Source organism: Saccostrea cucullata, unplaced genomic scaffold (assembly GCF_032062105.1).
Source record: "Saccostrea cucullata isolate Sc308-1 unplaced genomic scaffold, CSIRO_AGI_Scuc_v1 ctg183, whole genome shotgun sequence".
Lineage (NCBI taxonomy): Eukaryota > Metazoa > Mollusca > Bivalvia > Ostreida > Ostreidae > Saccostrea > Saccostrea cuccullata.
Window position 1 is genome coordinate 586,564 of NW_026929981.1, and position 27,617 is coordinate 614,180.

General features: G+C 34.6%; 2 protein-coding genes across 4 annotated transcripts; both read left to right on the forward strand.

Moving 5' to 3' along the window:
* Positions 1-8,635: 8,635 nt before the first annotated feature.
* Positions 8,636-13,379, forward strand: LOC134282686 (cysteine and tyrosine-rich protein 1-like). Its single transcript, XM_062765091.1, has 4 exons — positions 8,636-8,737; positions 10,236-10,317; positions 10,647-10,804; positions 11,265-13,379. Exons 1-4 carry the CDS (start codon positions 8,677-8,679, stop codon positions 11,510-11,512), a joined length of 549 nt encoding a protein of 182 aa, XP_062621075.1. The 5' UTR covers positions 8,636-8,676; the 3' UTR covers positions 11,513-13,379.
* Positions 13,380-15,389: 2,010 nt separating this feature from the next.
* LOC134282687 (uncharacterized) lies at positions 15,390-27,267 on the forward strand. Of its 3 annotated transcripts, none has more exons than XR_009995338.1 (4): positions 15,390-16,893; positions 23,783-23,870; positions 24,223-24,383; positions 26,566-27,267. XR_009995338.1 is itself a non-coding variant. In XM_062765092.1 (4 exons), exons 1-4 carry the CDS (start codon positions 16,842-16,844, stop codon positions 26,808-26,810), a joined length of 540 nt encoding a protein of 179 aa, XP_062621076.1. In that variant the 5' UTR covers positions 15,398-16,841; the 3' UTR covers positions 26,811-27,267. The 3 variants fall into 3 exon arrangements, 2 of the variants coding, with proteins under 2 accessions (XP_062621076.1, XP_062621077.1); XM_062765092.1 differs by having other exon boundaries at positions 15,398-16,893; positions 23,783-23,864; XM_062765093.1 differs by lacking the exon at positions 23,783-23,870 and having other exon boundaries at positions 15,400-16,893.
* The last annotated feature ends 350 nt before the right edge of the window (positions 27,268-27,617 follow it).

A 27,617-nucleotide genomic window follows, 5' to 3' on the forward strand; every position in this document is an offset into this window, starting at 1 on the left:
TGTACCATACATCAGTAAGATGCACACTGACCCCCTATTTTCTCTGCGATTTTGAGTCATACTATATGAGTACTTATCCAAAATATACTTCCCAAAAAATCCTTGATTTAACAAATTTGACGAGTGATTTACCTTAAATAAGTCCACATGCAAAAACTAATTAAAATCTGTGACATGCGATCTTGCACCCATCGCCTGGTTTATCGTTAGACTGCCTCTTAAGTTCACAGTTCAAGCTGCTTTGACTTATTATTCTTTTTTTCAGCCATACAGTTAAATAGTAATCGCATTTAATGCTCTTACACCTTTCATATAAATTCTAGTCTAGTGATGATTGCTTACTCTAATTTTCAAATATGATTTACGTTAAGCATTAGATTTGAAATTGGAGATATTGGTATGGGCGTAATTATATTCTTTTGGATTACCTGCATGGTTTGCTGTTGTTGCGTTTGTTGCCGTTGCAACAAAAATGTGGATGAAAATGTCGATACTTGTGGAATGAATGCCAACCAAGAAAACCAACAGAGTATAGTTACATGTAAGTTCCTATTTGAAACAAATTCCTTTACGATTAATTAATCTTGCTTTTTTGTGCAATTCTACATGTAAGATCAGCCTGTTACTTATGGTCTTTTTTTTTTTAATTTAGACAACGGTTTAAGAAACTGTATTGTAAGAACATGCTATAATATGTTAAAATTTTAATTGATTACAGTGTACATATTCATATTTCTGTATGGATATAGTTTTGTGTCATACATGGATATTTTTACTTTAAAAAAGATGATAATTAAAATGGTAATCTAACAATCAAGCTCTATGATAAACGTGATGACTTTAACTTTTCTATCGTCAACTTCCCTTACTTATGCAGCAATGCACCTTCATCACCTGCATTTGGAGTTAATATCTCTCAGTTGATTCGATACGCAAGAGTATGCTTTACGTATAAACAGTTTCTAAAACGAGGTAAATTATTGACAAACAAGTTGATGAAAAAGGAATATCAGCAGTCTCGTCATCATTCCTTAAGTTTTATAGTCGATTCAATGACCTTGTCAGCAAATACAATCATTGGGTCAAATACTAACTGACGTTTTTCATACTAATTGTTAGTCCATTATTTATACACTGAATTGACGGATTTTCCATTTATTCCCGATAATGAAAAGGAGCAAATGGTGGGTGTGACCAGTCGGCAGGGAATGCTTACCCCTCCATGGTACATACCTGATCCCACCTTTGATGTTTTGGATGTCCGTGTTTGCTCTGCTCCCATTTAGTATTATTTTATGGACTTGGATATTGAATACTATTTGTTATCTCTATATCCTTCATTCTACACAATATAATGGAAAAGGACATTTTCATAATTGGGTTTTACTCAACCAAAAACATAATTTTATAAACTGTTGTAACAAATAACAAGTAGACAACCGACTGTTGCTAGGAAGTGAAACTAATTATATGCCTTTGAATTTTACAGCAACTGAGTCTGCAGGAGTTCACTATCAACCAAAAACCTACTCATCTAATTCTATCGAAGTTTTATCCTCTTTCCAACTCTATTCATACAGTGGACTATATACAATGAAGCGCATTGAAGTGGTAAAATTTTCCGTTTGGATGAAAAGTTCTGAGTCATGTTTTGAATGTCAATTGTAACATAATGACACGCCCATATTTTTAGAAACGAGAAAGAAATGTTCGTCGTAGTTTTAGGACACCCCGTTCTTCGCGACAAGCATCATGAGTTACACTAAAATGGAGCTTTAAAAAAATTAGAAAGGGAGTTAGAGACTCCCTGTTTCTGTAAAACACAAATTGCAACGAATATGTACATATTTTTAAACTTATCATGTCTATCGAAGTTACCACAACACATGTTTCGGTCGAACACGTGTTTACTCGGTGTTTATTTAGATCCTCAAATTGATTGGCTATTATATTTATGGAAAACCTGTTCTACATGTATTTGAAGAAACAACTTGACCGTTTTATCCATTTCTAAAGAAATGGGCGTGTCATGAGATGACAATAAACACTCTAAAGATAGCTCAAAACGTTCCATTCGAACGGATAATTTTACCACTTCAATGCGCTTCATTGTAATTCTCCTTTTGAACATGGAATCGAATCACGTGACCATTCGCTTAGCGTAGCCTCTCCGCCTCCATACGATGAACCAGCTCCATCATACGAATCTGTGGTTGGAAGAGGAACGTGTCCTTCTTATACAGTTAACGGAAACACTTGAAAATGTACATTGCGATATCTTAGATTTTCTACGATAAAGCTGCAAATACTGTATCCATCTCAACGAGGGAGCAGGAATTGTCGATGTTAACAAGTGTGCAGAAATGAATGAACAGTGGCTTTTAAAATTCAATAATCCTAGACATTTTATACGAACAGTGATATCATTATACAAGTCTACTCAATACAATTATTATAATGAAATTATTTAAGGGCAAAACTTTCATTTTTACAAAAACCATATGGTAGAGTTTCGAGAACTCGTAAGCATTTTTCAGTGATTTATATATGAAAACATCTATTGTGTGTCACTCTGGCAACAGCACATTTGTCTCTAGTAGCCAAAGTGTGTTACTCTGGTTACCGTCAAATTTCGGATCAAAAGATTTAGTGCATTTGTTTGATCGGTGTGGTGAAAAATTCATTTTTAACATTTTCCACATTTTTGTACATAGATACAATAACTAATAACGTTAAATTTAAAATTTGTTTCTGTTACATGTACATCAACAATTAAGTTTTAATCTAGAATTTCTCCAAAGGCTACAGCCTCTTCAATATTAAATATTCAGGTTTAGGTCTATAAGTTGATACCAAGAGTAAAGAATTCAAAACTGTGTTACTCCGTTTCTAAGCTGACTATTATTTCTTTCAGGACACTGAAGCCTCTCTATCATTCCCATTTATTGCTAGGATAACATGACAATGCTTAGCAAGCTTTGTCATAATGGAATACAAACAGCTGACCTACCTGGTATTTATTAAGATTCAGTAATGAATCTAAGAGGGCCCAGTTGTCTTTGTTCATGTGTTAGAATGAATCGACACATTGAAAGACATTAATTCCTTCTCCTGCATTACAGGCTTGTAGTTGCACCCAATAGACTGTAAAAGTTTCAGACCTGTGTACACTTACGATTTCGCCGTATTTTGTACGGATTTTTATTCTGAAATACGTCTCACGTTTTGCCATTATGAAAATACGGAAATCGGAAAAAGCGCTTGTTGGAATTTAACAGTTAGATTTCGTTATCATCTATCTTAGTTTCATGCTTTTTATCGCTGAAAAAGAGAGAGATTTCAAACACAAAAGCGATGTCAGGTTGCCAAAACGCTGTGGTATTATAAAATGACAAAGACCATGTTGTTAACCATGTTTTTGTAATCAGAAAAGCAGTTATTCGCTATTTATATATGTAAGATTGATGGAAAATAAAATCTTACTGGTAAATGCCAAATCTTACGGACAAATCTAATAAAAAATACTGAGAGACAACGATATGGGTAAACAGGTCTGAAGTTTCAATAGCTCAGAGTAATTTGTAGTGTGGTGTATTTCCCTGTCTATCATACGTTTCTGTTACATGTACATCCACAATATCATACCTTGGATGCGTAAAAGTCCATGAAATCCAGTAAGATTACATTGTTGACCAAAAGGTGTTGTATACATGTATGTAATAATATTAACCGAATATTACCTCCAGTGTAAAAAAAGATACTATCCTCTCCCTTTATAAACAAAAATCTACATTACTTATTTTTGTTTATATAGTGTTACATTACATGAAAACATGATTAGTTTATCAAATCAATATCGGTACTTCTCAACTTGTAATTAATAGGCCTACCTTTTTCTGAAATATTTTAACCACGCATATTTGTTCAACCAGTTCTGTAGAATTCCAGTCAGTGTTTAGCAGTACGATTGTGGGGTGAAACTGCAGAATTAGTGGATTCCTTTCAAGATTTTTAAAGATGGGTGAATAAGGCGGGCGAAGTGCCTATAGTGCGACAAATAAGAAGTGAAAATTTTAATCTCAATTAAATCCAAATTTTATTTGATATTTCATCTAATATTGAAGTATATTTTGTGTAAAATCTCTATAATTTATAAAAATTTCAAAAAGACTGAAAATATTTGCCTATGAAAAAGCATACACACACTAAAAAGAAAAGAAAACGATCATTTTCTCATATTTATACATTTTCAATATGGGTGGGTCCTCTCTCCATTTTTTTTGAAAGATGATCCTAAAAGTATGCAATAAAATACACATTTTTTGGTTTACAAAAACATGGAGCGAAGACCCACTATACCTTTAAAGTACACTTTTATGACACAGCATTAGCAACTTTCCGAAAAATAAGTCAAGTCCATTAAGTCGCGGGTCATATCACAAACATGCCTAAAATCACCATGAGTGGTGTAGCATAGTGGTTAACACGTTAGTCTCAAAGCACAATGCTATTGATACGTTGGATTTTTATTGCTAGGGTTCGAATCACACGAATACCATCTTAAAATTTTATGAAAGAAACATTTTTTACGAGATTTTTTTTTTCACAAAAAAGTATTTTTTCCCCTCATAATTACAAAAATTACAATAATTAGAAGCTAATTTAATTACTCAATTCCCATACTGAATAAGATTTTATTTCTTAATATCTGACGCTAAAGGCATTCTGTCCGCCTTGTTCATCTTCTTACTGTCATTTTGAGTTTCGATCATATATAGTCATTTGAAATAAATTTTAAATTCGACTGCATCGATGACTTCATTAGACTGCTGATTCTTTCGACATTTTGTTTTATTTGATTAACGATAAAATTTTGGCAAATCTCTACATTATATGAGGAGAAATGAAATACGGTTTAGTTACATGTAATACCTTCTTTATTATGTTCCCCAAACGGAGTTTGGGAACATATTGTTTTTACTCGGTTTCTTATTATGTTCCCCAAACGAAGTTGGGGAACATATTGTTTTTACTCTGTTTCTTATTATTATTATTATTATTATTATTATTATTATTTTTCTTCTTCCTGGGAAAATTTTGTCCACGAGTGATCTTGTAAACTACACATCCGACTTAGGTGAAACCTTTTTAGGGTCAGTAGGCATGTTATGTAGAGTTGCCAAACAAAGGTCATTTTGCGCGCACGTGCTTGCAAGAGCGCGCACGTGCAACATGTGAAATTACCAATATAATGGATATTGCCGTAACTTTTCTATTTTTTGATGAATTTTTTTGAAACTCATAATGTAAGGATACATTAGTAGTATAGACAAGATAGCATGGTCAAAATAGCAAGATCTCACGCGCACGCACGTGCGCTTTGCTCTGATTGGCTGAAATTAAAGTCTCAATAACTTTCTTGTTTCTTGTCATAATCCTTTGAAATTTTGAACATAGTCCTACATTATGAAGATCTACCACATGATATATAAGAATTTTCATGAAAGCATGCGCATGTGCGCGTGCTGCAAGCTGATTGGCTGAAACTTTAAATGGCAATATCTCCTTTGTTTTTTGACGAAATTCTTTGAAATTTAAAATATAGTCATGCATTAGGATATCCTACAAAATGATATAGAAAAAAAATCAAGAAATCACGCGCATGCACGTGTGCTGCAATCTGATTGGCTGAAACTTTAAATGGCTATTTCTCCTTTGTTTTTTGACGAAATTCTTTGAAATTTAAAATATAGTCATGCATTAGGATATCCTACAAAATGATATAGAAAAAAAATCATGAAATCACGCGCATGCACGTGTGCTGCAATCTGATTGGCTGAAACTTTAAATAACTATTTCTCCTTTGTTTTTTGACGAAATTCTTTGAAATTTAAAATATAGTCATGCATTAGGATATCCTACAAAATGATATTAAAAAAATCATGAAATTATGCGCATGCACGTGTGCTGAAATCTGATTGGCTGAAACTTTAAATGGCTATAACTTCCTTGTTTTTCAACCAAACAGGATGGGATTTAGAACATAGATAAATGAAAGGGACTCCTACACGAAGGTATTATCATCATGCACGTGCACGCACGTGCGTGCATTTGAAACGAGTATATTTAAAAATACTCTTGAATGAGTGATTTTTATTACTTTTGGACTGAATGCTCTAATATATAGTATATTGAAATATATAGATAGTGTAGACAAGATAATATGGTCATAACGCACATGCATTCACATGCGCTTGGGTGCAATGCTAAAATTGAATATAATTGATATCCCTCTGGGAAAACATTGTTAAAGTCAAAAATGCACAGAGTTTGTCTTATTTAATGAAGCTTACAGGGGATATGGCACCGAAAGGGAGTTGGGGAGCGTTTGGGGAACATCTGTAACGGTTCCCGTTACAATTAGCACTAGTTATTATTATTATTATTATTCTTTTTTTTCTTCTTTGTTCTCCGGTACTTTTTTTGTCCGCGAGTGTTCTCAGAAACTGTTAACCCAACTAAGTTAAAACCTTTTTAGGGTTAATAGGTGTCAAGTGTAGGTGTGCACAACGAAGGTCATTTTGCGCGCATACGCATGCACGTGCGTGCGCGTGAAATGAGTGAAATGACTGATATACTTATTATAGCCATAACTTTTACATTTTTTATTGAAATGCTTTGAAACTCATTCTATAAGGATATATTAATAGTCTAGATAATATGACATTGTCAAATTAGCACGAACTCACGTGTATGCACGTGCGCTTCCCTCTGATTGGCTGAAACAAAGATTTCAATATCTCTTTTGTTTTTTGACGAAATGCTTTGAAATTTTAAACATAGTCATGCATTAGGATATACTACAACATAATATATAGCAGGTATCATGAAAACACGCGCATGCACGTGCGCTGCAATCTGATTGGCTTAAACTTTAAATGGGTATAACTCCTTTGATTTTCAACCAAACAGGATGGGATTTAGAACATAGATAGACATAGTGGATTCCTACAAAAAGGTAAGGTCATCATGTACATGCATGCACGTGCATGCACGTGAGGTGGGTAAAATCAAAAATACACTTGATGAAGCGTATTTTTTAATACTTTTGGATTAAATGCTTTATTATTTTATTATATTAATGTATATAGATAGTGTAGACAAGAGAATATGGTCATTACGCACATGCATTTACATGTGCACGCGTGCAAATGCTAAAATTTGAATATACTCGGTATACTTCAGGGAAACGTTGTTACAGTGTAAAATGCATAGAGTTTGTCGTTTTTAATGAAGCTTAAAGGGAGTATGGCACCAAAAGGGAGTTGGGGAGCATTTGGGGAACATCTGTAACGGTTCCTGTTACAATTAGCCCTAGTTTCAATTTATTCAGTATAGGTTGTCAGAATGACAAGAGACTACAGTACCTGAAAGAGACCACCTGCAATAGAAACACCAGCGTTCAGCACATAAGTTTTTAAAAATATATGATTTTTCTTTCTGCATAATTTCTAAAAGTGTATTTTGACCTGGTACAAAATTAACATTCTTAATTGATAACATTTTTTATTGAAAGATATCTTGAAAAAAATACCCGCGTAACTCTTTTATGTAGGAGATAAGAAAATTTATTTCTGGTATGTAATAGTTACCGTATGTTTTTCTATTGGTTTGCTATAGATACCCGATGACATTTTGAAACAGTCACGAGGGGCAACGCCCCGAGTGGGTGTTTCAAAATGTCATCGGGTATCTATAGCGAACCAATAGAAAAACATAACGGTAACTCACTTGTACCATAGCTATAACCTGTATAGTGGATTCTAAAATTAGATCTAGAGTTAGTCTGCTTAATCAAGCGTGCAAAACATCGACTGAGAAATGTAAAGTTAAGATAAACAGTGTCAAAATATTAATGTGATTAAAATTATATCCTTATAATGTGTTGTCAATAAATACACTGCAGCTGCACTGTATTTAAATAAAAAAAATAAAAGTAATAAAAGATTATAGCCATTGATTTTTTTATAAAAGAAATGCTATATGAGTAAATCTAGGGGATTATACTTTTATGCACGCTTGACCAAACAAGATATACCGGTATCTCACGAAGAGACACGTGCTCGAATGGTTTTGCTACTTTGAGAGAAAAACTCTCTATTTTGTATGTGTTCTTTTTAAATAACTATTTCAAAAAAGCCGGTTAATTTCAGAGAGAGAGAGAGAGAGAGAACTTACTTTTGTACTTGTTTTATGTGAATTGGTATCTCATTAAAGATATTTTATTTTGAGAGAACAGATGTTTGTGCAATGGTGCGTGTGTTTATTTTTGTAATTTTGTTTTGAGTTGTATTCGATAAATACAATAAATACAATAAACGATGAATATTCATTTTAAAAATGTTAACTTTACTAGATCGCACAAAGGCGGAGTTAGAAATTAGTGGGATATATATTGATCATAGAAAAGTGTTGGTTTGCTCAAAATACACCATAGTTTCGAACAAAGAAAATGTGGTGTATAGATGTTCAGCTATGGTACAAGTTTCTTTTAATGTTATTGTATTCAGAGATCATTGAGGCCTAAATATACCCTTCACCCAGTCTGTTTAAATACCTTCCATGGTCTGGTACCCATTGATTTCATATTCAGTCAACTTGTTTTTCAACAACAAAATGGCGTTCACGGAGTTACTGTACACACTTCCTTGTGTTATACTTTTTGATCTGTTACAAAGTAAGTCGATTGTGTATATTGTTTTTATAATATTTTCAATTGTATTATATAATTGGCTGTAGTGTTTCTTTTATCTGATAAAAAAAATGATTGGATCGTTAACCGTTGACTTCTATGTAAAAAAGACATTGTGAAATCCATGTCTTAAGGAAAGAAATCTATACAGTACATGAGATTGATTTTTATACGAGAGTTGTACCTGTCAGGTGAAATTATGGAAAAAGCGTTTTCTCAAACATAATCGGCACTCTAAACTGAAATTTTCAGCAAATGTTTGTTTATTTATCATATTTAAGTACATCTTAATATTATGATAAAATATAGACCAAAACGTAAAATTTTTATTATGGTTGAATGTGCAAAGGGTACGATCCTACGGCGCACAATCAAGTACATGTAGTCTGCAATGTTTCCTAATAAAATACTAGAAAAGTATTTCGTAATATATTTATAAGTAGCCAAGATTGGAATACAATTATTTTTAAACTACTATCTATTGTGTCGTTCTTTGGAAAATTTCAAGGCATTTGATAAATTTTTGGCAATTTCCCGAGAATTCGAAATAGGAAAATGGAAAACATAACAAATGAAAAATTGCAACGTTTGATGACACTACGGGGAGCCGGAGAGCAGTTTGATTTAGGTGTAGTTATGACGAAAAGTAAAAGACATTTAATGAAATTATATTACCACCAGATCTTTAGTTTAAAAGTGAAATTGAGTTTTTTCCTGGCGATTTTTTTTATTATCGAGTCCCCAGGTAGAACAAAACATACGGACAAACTGCAATGGTATAGTGAAAGACGCTGTCACTGCAGACCGTCGATATAAGCTTGCCTATTGGGTGAATGCTATTGAGAATTCTGTCCATAACTTACAAGTAAATCTGAAGAAGGTCCCAAGTGTGCGAGATTGGTTTCTCTGCGGTTTTTGAAGGGATACAGGGAAATTAAAGAAACTTTAAAATTTAAGTGGGACTTGTCCTACTTTTCTTCGCAAAAAAGAAGAAACGTGACACTCCTTTGACTTTGATCATCCATGCGTTGTAAGGAGATACAATACTATCATATTAATTTGTTTATTTATGCAAATAGCTATTCGAAATTTGTATATCAATGAAAAATGTAACAAAAAGTATTGAAAAGTTAAGAACGCAATGATTATTATTTCTCAATCTAAAGATCTGTCCATCATTTTACCGGAAAACTATCGTATAGGACCTGGTTAAAAATAAACATTTTACGCAAAAGTAAAATAAAAAATTAATGTTATGTTTACATACATCGTCAGAATAATAAAATGAAATAAAAAAAGATATAATAAAAGAAAAAAAAGCTTCTTTTTTGTGTATCTTGCCAGAAAAGAAGAAAAATTGGGCGTAAACAATCATTTCAAAGTATTTGATTAAACTTGAGGTAACAACTTTTGTTTTTTACATTTGTAGCACCAGCATGTTTGTACTCTTACAACAACTCTGTCTATTTATATTCTGAAATAGGTAGTGAAGGAGCATACAGGTCATATCGTTACTACAGATACAGTTATTATTACTATTATTCCTACGACTATGTCTATTTATCGTGAGTAAAGTTTTGTCATTTATTCGTAAGAAATCCAATGAGTGATTGAATTTTTATCGTTTTAATATTTACCGCAAAATATATCTCAACCATGATAAAAAATAACGTTCAAGACTTTTGAGTGAATCATAATTGCAGTTGTAAAATAACTAGGTGGTACATAATTGAAAAAAAAAATCAATGAAATATTCTTTTGCATTATAAATGTTAAATTATGAATGATTAGTTCTCAGTCTTTTCTACACATTGTTAATATCAGAATCTGTATACAAGTATTAACTTTATATTATATTCATTACGACATGTACATTTATATATACACATTGTAGAGGCGGAGCCATTGCTGGTATCGTCAGTGGTATCATCTTTTTCATCGTCTTTATCGTCATAATGGTGGTTTGCTGCTGTCGTGCAGCACAACAGAGAAGACAAATGCCGGGTGTTGTCTACAGCAATGGAATGAACCAGCAAACGGTGATATCAACAGGTACATGTCTACATATATACATTTAACTTATTGAACTCCACAGAGAACTTTAAAAAACATGATTCTATATCACTAAATTATTTTACTCTGCGATCCACATTCCTAATGATTTAGGTATCTATTGATTTTGTATTCTTGCAAAACTTATTGATCACATTTTACCTTTTCATTGAATGCACTCCAATAGTTCAACTAACATTTAGTTAAATATTATTAAATTAATTGTGAAGCTAACGAACAGAAACTGTACTTAAAACATTACAATTGAGAGCAAATTAAACATGGACCCTTGAAAACATTAATTTAATTTGCTTACACTGTACACAATTATATAGATTAAGTAAATACCACCAGCAATTTTTTTTTACTTTAATACTTTTAACCTATTTAATTAACATTAAATGATTTTTTTATAATGTAAATTACATTATCAATTAAATGTATCTACTTGTCTCACCAGCAAACACTACCCCCGGAATGTACCCCACTCAGCCCTACCCTGTTGGTGGTCAATATAACATGGGAATGCAATACGGGGCACCGGGTCAGCAGTATGGGGCACCAGTTCAGCAGTACGGGGCACCAGGCCAGCAGTACGGAGTCCCTGGTCAACAGATTGTTTACCCTCCTACTGGACAACAATATACAGAACCTGCACCATCATACGAATCCGTCACGGAACAGAAAACTCCGCCTAATCCAACTTAAGAATGCTGCTGCATGTAGCAGAACCCAGACATGGTTCAGAAAAAATATTTTCCCCTGCCAATAATGATGGACAATACAGAATTTAATTTTTTTTTTTTTTAAGTTGTAAATCTTGAGTATTCCCGGTTATTTTTTTAATGTTTAGTTAAAACCATTTTTAACTCAGACAAGATTGAATTACTGCTGATTTTTTCAAATTTTAATTTCGGTTTAGATGTTTTCACAAATATCAGAGAAAAAGGATACAATTTCATTCAAAAAATATATACAAAAACTTCACACGATATGTAAGCGAAAATATTTCAGGAGTACATAGAATATATTTAGTTTTACTTGCTTCAATAATATTAATCAATTGCTATTTATCAAGTATTGAAGGATACTAACAGCATGTACATGTATCATCAGTAAAATACAAAACGTATGCTAATATCAAGCTACGGATTACAATTATATCATGTATGGCGACAATTATTAAGAAAAAAAATATTGATTTGACGTTCTAATATAAACTAATGGTGATATACGTGTATAAATATATAAATCAGAAACTTTTATATTATATTGAAATTGCTGTTAATGTTTTTTTCAATGGTAGAACTCTTCTTTGGCTTATCATAAAAATCACTTTTAACATACCTGAAAGTCCTACGTATTATTGTTTTTACCGGCCGCCAGGAGGCGGTCGGTTATATGATATGAAAGTTTGAAGTCTCTGTGCGTTTCTGCGGAGTTAAAACAATTTAAATAAAAATATTTAACATTAATATAATAGTATATTAAAAAGAGCGCCTAAATGTTTAACAAGAACGCACAATAAACACAAGATTAATTTTTTAAATAAAAAATGAAGTAAATTTTCATCCAATCCTGATTGAGAAACTTAGACATGTTTGATGTGCGGAGAAAATTAGGACGTGTTGGCATAGTCTAAAGGAAAGACCGCGTTATGTATATTGCACAATTTTACTTTCTCCATTTAAACAGGATTTGTTGTACGTATTTATTTTAAAACGACGTGTACACATGTACATATATAAAAATTTTCAAAAATATGGTTAAATGTTAATTCATCAAAACACCTAAAAGGCTATAGAATATTACAAAATTTTGCCCTTAGCAGACGAGGATAGTGCACGTTTTACAATGTGCCAAGAATTTTCCCGCTTCAACTCAAAGAAACCGAAAGAGAAGAAATGTAGTGGCGGATCTACAGGGAGTTTAGTTTTTTTCCTCTAAGAGAGAGCAAGGAGCCCCACATATTTGTTGCGTTTTTATTAGATTAAAACTACACTGCATATCTAGTTGTAGATTACATTAAACTTTAGCTTTAAACTTTTAATGTAAATGCCTCTTAATTATACAGGCCCACGGTTTGTTGACGCAGAGGACCAGGGGTACTTTGCTTATATATATACATGTAATACTGAACATGCATTATATAATTAAGAAAATCATGCAATGTCGTGCACAAGCGTTTAATGTCACGATCGAGGATATATATCAACAGATAAATATCAGATATTTTAAAACAGATCACCATTTCAGTCTTTAGTTGCTTCATAAAAGGAACAATTAATTGGTTTGCGGCCGATTTTTGACGCTTGCGTCAATATATGTTTCTTGTCTCTATTGAAATGAATATAACGTTTACTAGCTATTATCACAAACAAATTTTCCTACCTTTCGCATAAAAGAGTTACACTACAACTTTCCAGAATTTGTAATTTAAAAAACCGGAAATTGTAAATATGTAAACATACACGGTAATTGTTCCGGGAAAATTACAAGCGAATATAAGCGTTTAAGAAAGGAGTTTGAAGGGGAAAAAAGAAGCAGCAAGTTATCAATATATCAATATATTCAACTATGAAAGTTGAGAAAATAATTATTTTTGTTCGGACAGTGTTCATGCAGGCTTTAGAGGATACAACTCTTTCCTGACCTGGCTCAATAGTTTTTTTTTCTCTCGTTTTATTATTGTCGAAAGGGTACACGATTCCTTGTTTCTTCAAAAATAATACTACTGTCAAGACTCCGTAAAAATATCAACAATATATATTTCTGGATTTTTTGTAAACTTATTACACAAGTTTTATCCTTTTTTAAAAATTGATTATATTATTTGAATGCCAATAAGAAAAAAGTTGTTTGCCTACAATAAAATCTTTGACACAGGAGAATGATCTGTATAACTTTATAACTACAAATTTATTTCTTCATTAAGATGGTAGTAATAAATTTAAAGCATACATCTTCCAACTCTCCGGAATCTTGATGCATTTTTAGCTCAGCTAAGCCGAAGGCTGAAGTGAGCCTTTCTGATCACATTTGGTCCGGCGTTCGTCTGTCTGAAAACTTATTACATTTTTAACTTCTTCTCAAGAGCCACCGGGGCAATTTTAACTAAACTTGTCACTAAGTATGTTTGGGTAATGGGAATTTAAGTTTGTTATGGCCCCATGGTCAGGGGTTCTGGAGTTAGGGCGGGGCTCTATCGATTTTATAGTGAAAATACATTATAAATCTTCTCTACTCCTGGGTATTAAGCAGATGAACTACCTATAAAACTATGATGAGCAGGGGCTTTTCTTCCAGAATTGTGAATTTCAAGGCCCATGGGTCAGGGGTACCATAGAGAGGGTTCTAGTTATATACTGAAAACGAATTGTTGGAAATCTGCTTCTTGGTATTAGTCAAACTTTTTTATTAGCAAGGGTGCCTTTTCCAAATTTGTGAAATGTATGGACCTAGGGTCAGCAGTTAATGTGTGGTAGGGGCACTATTGATTATTGCTGAATATTACTGATTAGCTGAAATGCATTTTTAGCTCACCTCAACGAAGTTGGGGGAGCTTATGTAATACCCTCGGCGTCGGTGTCGGCGTCCCAGGTTAAGGTTAAGTTTTCTGGAGCAGTTTTCTTTTTAAGTACTTCTGTGTCCTATATTGATTAGACATGCATGGAAGATGCTTCTAATGTGTTTCATTGTACCAGTCAAAGTTTCAGATGCTGCAATTTCAGCAAAGGAATGACCAGGTTAAAGTTTTTGAAGCAGGTTAACATTTTTGGTGCAGTTTTTGGTGTAGGTCTCATTTCCAAGTAACTATAAACCCTATGGTGACCAAACTTGCACGGATGGTACATCTAAGGATGCACATTACCAGGCTTGCTTCGGATGCTGAATCTGAACTACATTTTCCAGTTGAGTGAACAGGTTAATGTTTTTGGTGCAGGTCTCGTTTTCAAGTAACTATAAGCCCTATCTTGACCAAACTTGCATGGATGATACATCTAAGGATGTACACTACCAGCCTTGCTTCGGATGCTGAATCTGACCTACATTTTACGGTTGAGTGAACAGGTTAAAGTTTTTGGTGCAGGTCTCATTTCCAAGTAACCTAAAGCCCTATGTTGACCAAACTTGCATGAATGATACATCTAAGGATGCACATTACTAGGCTTGCTTCGGATACTGAATCTGACCTACATTTTCCGGTTGAGTGAACAGGTTAAAGCTTTTGGTGCAGGGTTCATTTCCAAGGTACAATGAGCCCTATAATGACCAAACTTGCATGGATGGTACAAATAGGATGCACACTAGTCTACCAGACTTGCTTCGGATGCTGAATCTGACCTACATTTTCTGAATGAGTGAACAGGTTAAAGTTTTTCGGGCGGGTTTCATTTCCAAGTTACAATGAGCCCTATAACAACTAAACTTGCATGGATGATACATCTTAGAATGCATGCTACCAGACTTGCTTCGGATGCTGAATCTGACCTACATTTTCTGGATGAGTGAACAGGTTAAAGTTTTTGATGCAGGATTCATTTCCAAGTAACTTTAAGCTCTTTATTGACCAAACTTGCATGGATGAGACATCTAAGGTTGCATTCTACAAGGCTGGCTTCGGATGCTGAATCTGACCTACATTTTTTTCTGGATGAGTGAAAAGGTTAAATTTTTATGCAGGTTTCATTTATAAGTAACTATTAGCCATATGTTGTGCAAACTCGCTTGGATGATACATCTTAGTATGCATACTAATGGACTTGCTCTGGATGCTGAATTCGACATACATTTCTAGATAATGGAACAGGTAAAAGTTATGGGTGCATGTCTATCACCAAGAAGCTATAAGGCTTAAATAAACCAAACTTGCCCAAATGATGCATCAAGGGATGAAAACTCTTAGACTAGCTTGCTTCAGATGCTGGATTTTGATCACATTTTCGTGATGAAGAACTAGTTTGAAGTTTTTATATAGGTCTCCATGTATTCCAAAGTTTTAGATCAAAATTGCATAAATTTTGCATTTTTGGATGTACACTTTTTGTTGGGTAATTTTGTAACTTTGCCTTACTTAAAGACAACATTCGTTGAGGTGAGCTTTGTAATCTCTGATTACCTATGTTTTTTGTTCCGCAACGCTGGGTATTAAGTAACCAAACTAAGCAATTGCTCAGTGTATACATGTAGTTATGATGAGCTATGGCGCCTCCTTAAAAATTGTGAATGTCATGGCGTCTAGTTTAAAACATTCATGAACAAAATTCAGTCAGTGGAAAATTGTTGCATGATGCGCAGGTGGCATATAAGGCCAATATGGGCCTCTTGTTTAAATTTGGAAAATGAAACAAGACTGGGTTAGTCAATTGAAAGGTTGAGGCATCTGGGAATATTGTCTATAAGACAGATATTGGTTGCTGTAAATTTACATATTTCACTGAATATTTCTTGGGAGTCTTAACATGTTTTACAGCAGCTTTAATGAAGCGTTTAATTTCGCTCTAGTTGATTGATTCTTTACCATTAATTTTTAATGTTGTGTCTCGAATAGCCATTTTTTCTCACAAGGAAAATGTGATAAAAAGTGATCACACAAACTCATATCAAATCATTAAAGGTTCATTCATGATAGAAAGTCAAGCTTGATGTCATATGATTTGTATGTTGTATGCCACAGAGTTTAAGACATAATTTTTTGAATTCGCGGTCGCGGCTGAAATTCGAACTCACCACCTCCCGATCGCGGAGCGAGCGCTTTACCGATTAAGCTACATGTACCGTGAACTGTCCACCATAAATCATATGGCGCCCACAAGTAACATTTCTTTTGAAAATATCCATTTAAAATTTTTGGAGAAAGTTTTTCAAATGACAAATTGTATCAAATCTTGTATTACCATTAAGCCTTATATCCCCTCCGTAACTGGTAGAAGACGTGCATTAACCCAACTGAACACATTGTCGAGACACTTCCCGCTTCAAGTTTCATATTAAAATTGTACTTCTGTAAAGATATTTCCTCAATATTACTCAGACCATGGCTTCTTTACGTTGGTTAATATGTTTGTTTTGCATTGCATTTGTAAAAGGTAAGAAAGTTTAAGATTTTCAGAAATCTAAGATTGTTGTATATTTGTTATCTATACTGTCATTAGTAAACAAATAATAGCGACTATGAACAAAAGATGCCGAAAAGAAAAGAAAAAGCGAGACTCAAGTCTACTTATTTGATGAAAAAAAAATGTGTGCTACCCCCGAAAAGTTTAATTCTAAAATAACAAGTACATTGGAAGAGAGAGATAGAGAGAATGCAAGTCATTGATGATTGATAGTATATTGTTTAACGTCCCTCTCGAGAAGTGTTCACTCATAAGGAGACGCCACCTCTTGCCGATGGAGAGCTACAAATTTTGTCCTATACTAGGCACTCAGGGCTATTGGGCAGTGAGGGATCTTTTTCCTGCCAGTACCTACTGCGACACGGACCCTCGGTTTTTGCGGTCTCATCCGAAGGGCCGGTCTCCACGTCCCACAGTGGGTTTCGAACCCGTGACGTAAGGAATGACTCCTTATTTCGCGACCCTAGAGCAGACGATCAAATCACTGTGCCACGCGAACGACTACAAGTTATTGAAAGGGCATGAAGTCGGAATAAAGGGTATATGTATTTACATGGTGAAGAAAAATTAGTCACTGATTGGCTAACAAATCGGTGGTTCAAGTTATAAATTTTTAACATTTGAGATCAGTATAAATAAAGCCCAATAAGTTTTAATATGCAATCGTGTATCATTGTGCATGTTGATTTTTGGGTATGATACCGTTATTTTAATTATGTTCCCCAAACGAAGTTGGGGAACATATTGTTTTTACTCTGTTTCTTATTATTATTATTATTTTTCTTCTTCTTCTTCTTCCTGGAACTTTTTTGTCCGGGAATGATCTTGTAAACTGTTCGTCCGATGTAGGTAAAACCTTTTTAGGGTTAGTAGACATGTTATGTAGATTTGCGGAATCAAGGTCATTTTGCGCGCACGTGCTTGCAAGAGCGTGCACGTGCAACATGTGAAATGACCAATATAATAGATATAGGCACAACTTTTCTTTTTTTATATGAAATGCTTTGAAACTCATAATGTGAGGATGTATTAGTAGTATAGACATGACGGCATGGTGAAAATAGCAAGATCTCACGCGCATGCACGTGCACTTCGCTCTGATTGGCTGCAACGAAAGTCTCAATATCTTTCTTGTTTTTTGACGAAATCCTTTGAAATTTTGAACATAGCCATGCATAAGGATATTCTACAACTTGAAATAAAGCAATTATCATGAAAACACGTGCATGCACGTGCGCTGCAATCTGATTGGCTGAAACTTTAAACAGCTATAACTCCCTTAGTTTTCACCCAAACAGAGTGGAATTTAGAACATAGATAGATGTAATGAACTTCTACAAGAAGGTATGGTCACCATGCTCATGTATGCACGTGCGTGCACGTGAAATGAGTAAAATCAAACATACAATTGAAATGAATGAGCGTATTTTTTAAATAATTTTGGATTAAATACTTTAATATTCAGTGTATTAAAAATATAGATTGTGTAGACAAGATGATATGGTCATGACGCAAATGCATTCACGTGCACGCGTGCAAAGCTAAAGTTTAAATGATTTTTGTACACTTCTTTGTAAATGTTGTTCAAATCTCAGATGCATAGAGTTTGTCTTATTTAATGAAGCTTACAGGGAATATGGCACCAAAAGGGAGTTGGGGAGCGTTTGGGGAACATCTGTAACGGTCCCCGTTACAATTAGCACTAGTTTCCTATATTGTTATCGCAATAACTTTAGAACAAGGAAAGATATTTAAATCTGTATGCAGTTGTTCTTCTTATTACGCATTTGGTAACCTGTAATGTCCCATTAATACATATAATTATCAAAATGTGTCCGGATATTTGTCATTAATATACGTAGAAGTTAAAAAAAAACGAAGTTTAAACAAATATTCCGATGTTTCAAGGAACTTTTTAAAAAATCTTTACATCAGACCCACAATGAAATGAAATTCATATTATTTATAAGGAAGTCACAATGTGAAAATCTATGGAAATTTTTTTTCCTTTAATATTTATAAAATAAAAGTTTATATGGTCTTCTTACTTCATAAATTTAAAGGACGTTATGGATTTAACTTCCTTTATCAATCTTGTATTTTTTTTTCTTTTTCTAATCACATACTTTTTATTGTAGTATAAAATGTTACAATGATTTGCAAAGATAAAAAAAAAGTCCGTTTTTTTTTTTTTTTTTTTTTTTTTTTTTTACATATGGCTTTATGCTTGTGATATAAACAAGCAAATATTGTAACGTGTAACCTAAGGGTCCGTTTTCAAGGGATACGGGGTATTAATATTATCGAAATATATATATACTTTTCCTCTGGCTCTATCTGAGCCTATAATTAATACTGGGGATTAAAATTATTTACAATAATGATTATTTATTATTTTTGTGGGATACTTGTCCTTGTTCTATACTTTTTTTTAACAGCGGGATGTACAAGCCGAGGTTCTTTGTTACCAAGTACTACCTGTATGACTGGGTCCCTGCAGCTGGTTCCGAAACCAAGTTCTTATTGTAATGAGTACTCGGTACCTCACCCTTATTCAGAATTACTATACCTTGCACTTCACCACAATTTCTTGGCTTACAATTTACCGGCGCCCTGTACCCTAGCCTTAATTTTATTTCACTGTTTTAATTCTTCTGTTCTAATATTACCAATTATCTCCTTTTCAACTTGACACTGCTTCTGCGGGTTTCCGAACGCCCGAAACTGCCTCTGCAGCCTTATATATAGCAAAGGGCTATACCATTCAAACGGGGGTGAACAGGCTCCTGAACTGTTCCATTAGTTCAGGTCACACCAATCGATTCTCTCCACACATTCACCATCCTTTTGGTATTTTATCATAACTCTGACTGTCCTCTGGTGACGACTTGTGTCCGTCTGAGTGCTGACATCCAACCTAGTAACATATTCTTTACAGCAGGGCAGTGATGTAAAACCACGGGCGCCTCATGATCCTTAACATCATCTACCAGGCTTGAACCTTTGTCTTCAGATTGGTCAGTCACCTTGTCTACAAGTTCGTCTGCCTTGCGCTTGACTCCAGGGAAACTGGGCGAAGTTTTCTTCCTGATGGTTCTACCAACACGTGCAGCTTCAAGGCCTGTTTCATAAATAAGATCACCTGGATCTTCTTGCCAGTCAGAATCATCAACATGATTATCTACAACTACTGACTTGGAGTTCAATGGAACATTTCTTTCTCCATCTTGTAAACCAGTAGTTGAGTTTAACCTCTTCTGGTGTCTCCTTAGAAGGGAATACTTGGCAAATGCTTTGTCACACTGGTTACACTTTAATCTCCGTTCATTTATCTCATCAGGTGCAAGTAATTGTTCAGTATATATCTTTTCATTCCTACGTGGAATCAATGTTTTCTCATTCACATTGACTCTGAAACACCCTAGGTGGCCCTTTAGTTTGAGTTTAAGCTCAGCTCCTCCAACACACATTTTGCTTGAGGAAACATCCACCAAACATCTAATATATTTCAGAAAACCTAAACCTAAGATACCGTCGGTTTCGATATTTGCTACAACTGCAACAAAAGTAAACTTTTGATTTCCCAATATAAAGTCCAATGTGCACTTACCCTGCACATGCAATGGCCTTCCATCGGCTAATACTATCTTTTGAGTTATGGCATGGGCTTCAGTTCGACAGTGTCAGTACTAAGCATGTTCTCAAATACTTTACTTGACAAAATTGTCATTGTAGCACCTGCATCTACTAACAACGTACAAGGCACCTTATTAACACTAGCCTTTACAAATAACCCAGACTGAACATCAACTCTTGTTAGAGTGACTGAACTCGTATTCGACTTCCTACTCTTTGGCTTAGCCTCAGTTACCTCTTTTTGTTCTACTGCCTTCTTTTGGGATGCCGTGCATGCATTGATCTTTGAAGAACCGACCTCTGTCCTATTGACAAAACAATCCTTAGCTCTGTGGCCTCGTCTTCCACAGTTATGGCACTTAAAAGGGAACCTTGTTTGGTCAGAACTTTATATTGAACTCGATTCATCAGCTCTTAGTTGTCTACTGGTCTCTTTGCGTTCTGACAAAGTGGCTATTTTGTTCTCGAGGTCTCGCAGTGACGGCCGAAGTTCATCTCGTAGTTGTTTCAAATCTTCGCGTACTACTTTTCTATAAGCTTCTCGTTGCCCTTCTATTTCACTAATGTGCTGTTCTTGCAAAACTAACATCGTGTCTTCTCTGGCGTTCAGCTCTACAAAAAGCTTCGATCTCCACGGCCAGCCGAACTGCGTCATTTAAAGATTTGAGCCGTGACTGCTGTATTCTAAGACGCATATCAAAGTCCGTTAAGGCGTCGATGAACTGGTCTTTAGCAATCATCTCTGTAACCTCACGTGGTGCCGTCGGGTACGCTAAATGTACTAGTCTTCGTATACTTTCCCCTAATTCTGGCAGTGTCTCATTTGGCCTCTGATGTTTTTCCTTTAACATGGCTCGATATAGTTCCGTCTGATTAGTCGGTGCAAATCTAGCCTCTAACGCTTCACACAAATCTCTATATGCACAAGCATTATCTGTCTTCATATTTCCAAGAACTGTTTGTACTTGGCCTCTTAATGATGTTGCCAGGTACAAGCCTTTGGTCTATCATTCCACAGGTTGATGCTACTGCATGCCTCGAAATGAGCTTTGTAATCAATCCAGGACCCGGTACCATCAAATATCGCAGGTTTCATCACAGTTTTACCCTATGTGTTAGTGCTAGGATAATAACCACTGTTTTCATTCACTGGTAACGCTGCACTTAATGGTGTACTTGGTACAATCGGCATAGGTTCTGTCCTTTGCAAGACTCCATGTAACACATGTGGATGTTGACATTGAGCTTACACCTAACGTACACCAGTGTACATGCGGCGTTGAAATTCGAGGTGTATCTGCTGATTTACCCAGTGACACTCCTGAGTACGCCGACTTTGGTGTGGTATAAACATCGCCTCTTCCCCAAATATCTTTGTTTCCAGGAACATGAAAATCATAAGCTTGGGTCTTGTATTCCTCGTATCCACCATAGCTCCTTTAACATTACTTGCTCTTGTGTTGGGTTTATGTCAACTTTACCCATTAACTCATCTATACTGTCGTCAGCAGTCTTTTGCCTCAAGTCTACACCAGAATCAGTAACTAGAGAGGGTCTACTAACATTAAATGAGCTTGGCGTAGACTTTAACTTTTCTAACGTTTCTCTTAATTGTCGTCGTCTAACGTCAATTTCTTCAAGATCTGCCCACAGTTCTGATTCTTGTTCATTCTTCATGTTTAATTTCTATATACCAAGTAACCAACCAAAAATACTCGGTACTCAACTATATTAAATCTTACTGTGGTGCACGTACCTAACACAGTGCACACAGAACTCTGTACCTGGTATCTGAACCAAGTAACTGATCTGCTTTCACGAAAACCCGGTGACAGAACACAGTTCACCCCGTTAGATAAACTTACTTCAACAGATTCTAACAATTAAATGTACCCTATATTCCTTTACCAGCTGCCACCAAAATGTAACGTGTAACCTAAGGGTCCGTTTTCAAGGGATACGGGGTATCAATATTATCGAAATATATATATATATATATACTTTTCCTCTGGCTCTATCTGAGCCTATAATTAATACTGGGGATTAAAATTATTTACAATAATGATTATTTATTATTTTTGTGGGATACTTGTCCTTGTTCTTTACTTTTTTTTAAACAGCGGGATCTACAAGCCGAGGTTCTTTGTTACCAAGTACTACCTGTATGACTGGGCTCCCTGCACCTGGTTCCGAAACCAAGTTCTTATTGTAATGAGTACTCGGTACCTCACCCTTATTCAGAATTACTATACCTTGCACTTCACCACAATTTCTTGGCTTACCATTTACCGGCGCCCTGTACCCTAGCTTTAATTTTATTTCACTGTTTTAATTCTTCTGTTCTAATATTACCTATTATCTTCTTTTCAACTTGACACTTCTGCGGGTTTCCGAACGCCCGAAACTAACTCTGCAGCCTTATATATAGCAAAGGGCTATACCATTCAAACGGGGGTGAACAGGCTCCTGGACTGTTCCATTAGTCCAGGTCACACCAACGTTTGAATGGTATAGGCCAATTGCCTTATTCATTACTCATTACAATATTATCAACTTGCCATTGTTCATAAATATTATTCTTACAAGCTGTAAGTTATTAATACAAGATTTGTAGTTTGCTGGTTTGAAAAGAAAAACAAGATGTGACTGTGAAAGACTGACGCCCAAGCGCCCCCCCCCCACCCTTCATGGCAGAAAAAAGTGAGGGTTAAAGTTGCATTCAAAAGTCATGACCAAGGTTAAATAGGACAAAAACTATATTCCCTAGATCACAGGGCATACAAAATAGAATAGGACGACTAGAGAGCTACAGTGCAAACAAAAAAGTCAATTTTTTGCAAACAAAATATATGCTGTTTCCATTTCTCCGATTTTTCAAAATACCGAACTATAATATTAGTAAACATAGTTGTTAGTATTATTTTCACAGTAATTCACAAATTATTATTACTGTTAATAGAGTGGCTTTCCTAGGATTGATATCGAAATCTCTAATTTTGCTGACTTTGTTATAAATTATTCCGTAAAACGTGCTATGGGAAAATGTCAACTAAATGTACGAGAGAAGTCAATAGAGATTTTAAGAATATTTTGAAATTGTGCATTCGAGGCGAGAATAACATGCAGGAGTAAATACATTAGAATACAGTTTTTTAGTATGGGTGGCACCGGTCTGCATCTACGAAATGCTATAAAATAATCACATCTGTATGTCTCTTTATAGAATGTGATGCACTGAGGATTCGTTATTCATATTATCGCTCCTACTACTATTACTCCAACTATTATACTTACTACTACTACGGGTAAGAGTTACACATACTTGTACTGTTCTTTGAATACTGTACATTTGAATGGATGCCCAAATGTGCCAAAGATATGAAAATATATTAAAGGAAAATATATGTGTTTCGAAAAGTAGCAAAGGTAAAACAAATTAATTTCATCCCTTTTTGAATGAAATCTTTAAGAAAAGAAAAAAATATACAAAAAAATTATAATTCATTATAGATGTATACGAAAAATGGCATAAATATAAGCTTGTTTAACGCTAGTGAGCAGAGCATTGTTCAACTCTGCTGTATATTATGATTATTCATCACAGTGTAGCTAGCTGCATTAAAATAATCCTTTCAGCGTTCTGAATATCTGTTCCTGTTGCAGCTCTACTACAAGTGTTGGATTATATGTTGGAATTGTCTTGGGGATCGTAGCCTTTCTTACTCTTGTCTTTTTTGTGATCTGCTGCGTCTGCTGTCGAAGAAGACAGAACACTACCGGTATGGTACTCACTAACCCATCAACGCAGCAGACAGTGATAACATGTGAGTGACATTGTTTACTTATTACTAGCTGAGCTGTATTCATCTGTTTACATGCGGAATTCAAAGTTTGTTTCGAATTCCTTTTCGAAAATTTTCACTTACATGTATACTGAGACGCCACCATAAACCGGTCGAGTGAAGGATCTTTTTCACACAGGCACCTACTGCGACCTCGGTTAAAACGGTCTCATCCGAAGGATCGGTCTCCACGTCTCAAGGTAGGATTCGAACCCGCGACGTAGTTAGGAATAATTCCTTTCTCTACTCTGGGACCAACGCTTTATACCTATTGGCACGAAGAAAATCTACATGCAAGTAACTATCAAAGTAAATATTTGAATACACATGTAGTATCGAGATTAGCCAAAAAAAAAATTCATGCATCTACCCAATTTTTTTACCGTACGGTTACCTGAGGAGAGGGAGTGGTCAAAGTAACAGTAGTGTTACTTACCTGGAGACCCCTAATACCCTAGATGTAAAAAATCTGTGTATACGTAGCATTACACAGGAAGTCTGTGTTTGGTAATCAGGGTCAACATTACGTGTTTTGTGTCTGGTTTTGAGTGAAACTACGTAAAATAATTATTTTAATATGGAATTTATTTGTAAACTAAACGCATTCATCGTAATCATGGTAATGTTTTGAAGGGGGAAAAAATAGTAAGATACATGTGTATCGTTCTAGAAAATATCTTCCATACATAAAAGAAAAATTCACGAGTAAAAACTACAAATCAATAATATTTATCTTTTTTAATCTTCAATGAAATAAATCACTTGATTAAAACAGTCTGACTATTGAAATAAAAAATTATTGATCCACCTATTCGTCGTGCATGTGAACATGCATTTACCGCGATCGGAATGGTTTTTTTTTATATATATATATATATAATATATATATATATATATATACAGACGCTAGCTAGAGGAAATTCGAGCATTAATTCTGGCATTAATTTCTGTACAACACCGTGCAGATTGTAGCCATGGTACAAAATAAAACATCTTTTAAAAACTATGCTATGCCGTTTATTAGTGCTGAATATTTTTTCTTATATCCCATTTCTTAAAAAATAATTTAATTCGTCGGACTTCTAATTACGGCAAATAGAGACGGTTTCTGTGGACGCGGTCTTTTTTTTTTCTACAGATAAACGTGGACGATATAACACTTACAAGTAACAAACAGCAGTGAAAATAGAAAAGAAATATTTTATTATGTCAGTGTTTTAATAATCTACTTTCAATTATTTTTTTGAAATATAATTCAAACATATTGGAGTTTTCTAATCCGCGTGTATACTATGCGGGTACATGAAAGCGTTTGACGCGAGACCAGGTAATAGTTTTCAAAACATGCAAACTCAGATTATCAGGAAGCACAGGTAGCTGACCTGTCAATCAAATCAGAAGCTATTGTTTTTTAATGATTGACAGGTGGTAAATTATTGATCTTGAATCAGGTAGATTTTGGGGGCGTTAACATAAAATTGGGTGTTTAAAGTAGGCATCACAACACAGCGTCTCATACATCCTGCCAAAGAAATTGCGCATAATTCATTAATGAGTCTAACTTGGAGTTCTAAATCTCAATGATGAGATTCTGACCAATTTCGGTGACAACGTCCTGTTCCGAATAATTCCAATAATTCAGTGTTTTGAATGTATTTCATGTAATTACTTGTTTGAATCACTAAATCATGTATTAATACTTTTATTTCAATATGTATAGTATTTACTTATAAATAACGATCGAAAAATTATTTAAAGACACGAAATGAACTCTCTTATTAACATCATGATATGGTTTCTTATTGGGTTTATAAACAGTCTTTCTTGATAAGAAATTTATGTATTTAGATTTTTTTCCTTGAGACTCATCTCATGTGGGCCTTCGAATGAGACTATATTAACCGAGGTCCTATGTCGCAGTAGGTGCTGGCATGAAAGGATCCCTTGCTGCTCCATCATGGTCCTGATTGCCAAGCAAAATTCTCGAGGACACAACAAAGAAATCCATTGATATGCTTAGTTAAATATTTATGAAAGAAGTTAGGAGAATAAATTAGTTTAATATACAAGACAAAAACCTTTTTTTTAATGAAACACTGCTCCCGAGAAGGCTTTGATCTTTTCAGTCAAATTTGGATTACAACTCGTTTGTTTTATTTTACAGCAAATCTTTCTGCTGGAGATCAATGTCCCCCAACTTCAAATCAAAACAACATTGCCCAGTACAATACAGCATTTCAGTATGGAATGGGAGCCCCTGGTCAAAGTTTTGACAATTCGTCTGCTCCAAGGAACGGTGAACCCGCACCATCTTACGAATCTGTGGTAGGTCAAGATGGACCTATTCCATCTTCCTACACCATGCAAGAAAGCTTTCCGGACACATGTTCTGTACCATACAAAACATGAAGCTGTGAAACAAGTATAAAACTTTTAATTTTGTTCAGCGAATCTATGTCACATTTTCTTATATTTCATTATAATTCTGAAATTTCATTTTTTATAATTAGCTTTCAATATTTCTGACTAAAGTAAAACACAATGGATAATTCAGCAAGTACCTTGAATTTGTTTAACTTGAGTACTGACAAGTTCATATTGCCGATATACAGCATATTGTGTGCATTTGAGAGTTAAATATTATTGTACAATGTATATGGTTTTAAGCACTGGTTTAAGCACTGATTGTAATGTTAAGTCATAATAAAAAGTTGCAGTGACTTTTAAGAATACATGTACTCCAAACAATTCTTTTCGTGAAGTTAAAATACTATAAATTATAGCGGGATTAATACGTGCATGTAATATGAAGTTCTATACTGTAGTTGTTGGAAATAAAGAATAAAATGTCGTTCTACTTACGAAACGAAGGAATTGTTGGATATAACCCGCTTGAACAAAATATATAATTACTTTGAGTCATTTTTTATACCCCGCTCCGAAGGAGAAGGGGGGGGGGTATACTGTTTTATCCTTGTTTTACCCTTGTGTGTCTGTCCGTCTTTCTGTCTGTCTGTTCGTCCGTAACAAATTTTCGTCGAAGTTTTCTCAGCAACTACTCATCGCAGATGCTTGACATTTTGACACAATCTTCTCTGAGGAATGTCATCTGGTGGGGTTTATTTTTGTTGAAATTTGATGTCAACTTCCCTTCTCTTTGTATATTTGTATTTAACTGTTTTTATTTTTAAATTCAAAGTCCGTCGGATGGGACGT

What these genes read in the sequence shown, in the direction of transcription:
- LOC134282686 (XM_062765091.1), top strand. Translation starts at nt 8,677, where the DNA reads ATGGCGTTCACGGAGTTACTGTACACACTTCCTTGTGTTATACTTTTT. An exon ending in ACTTTTTGATCTGTTACAAA is followed by an intron (nt 8,738 to 10,235) that starts GTAAGTCGATTG and finishes ATTCTGAAATAG; the next exon opens with GTAGTGAAGGAGCATACAGG. An exon ending in GCAAACGGTGATATCAACAG is followed by an intron (nt 10,805 to 11,264) that starts GTACATGTCTAC and finishes TTGTCTCACCAG; the next exon opens with CAAACACTACCCCCGGAATG.
- LOC134282687 (XM_062765092.1), top strand. Translation starts at nt 16,842, where the DNA reads ATGGCTTCTTTACGTTGGTTAATATGTTTGTTTTGCATTGCATTTGTA. An exon ending in TTGCATTGCATTTGTAAAAG is followed by an intron (nt 16,894 to 23,782) that starts GTAAGAAAGTTT and finishes GTCTCTTTATAG; the next exon opens with AATGTGATGCACTGAGGATT. An exon ending in TATACTTACTACTACTACGG is followed by an intron (nt 23,865 to 24,222) that starts GTAAGAGTTACA and finishes TTCCTGTTGCAG; the next exon opens with CTCTACTACAAGTGTTGGAT.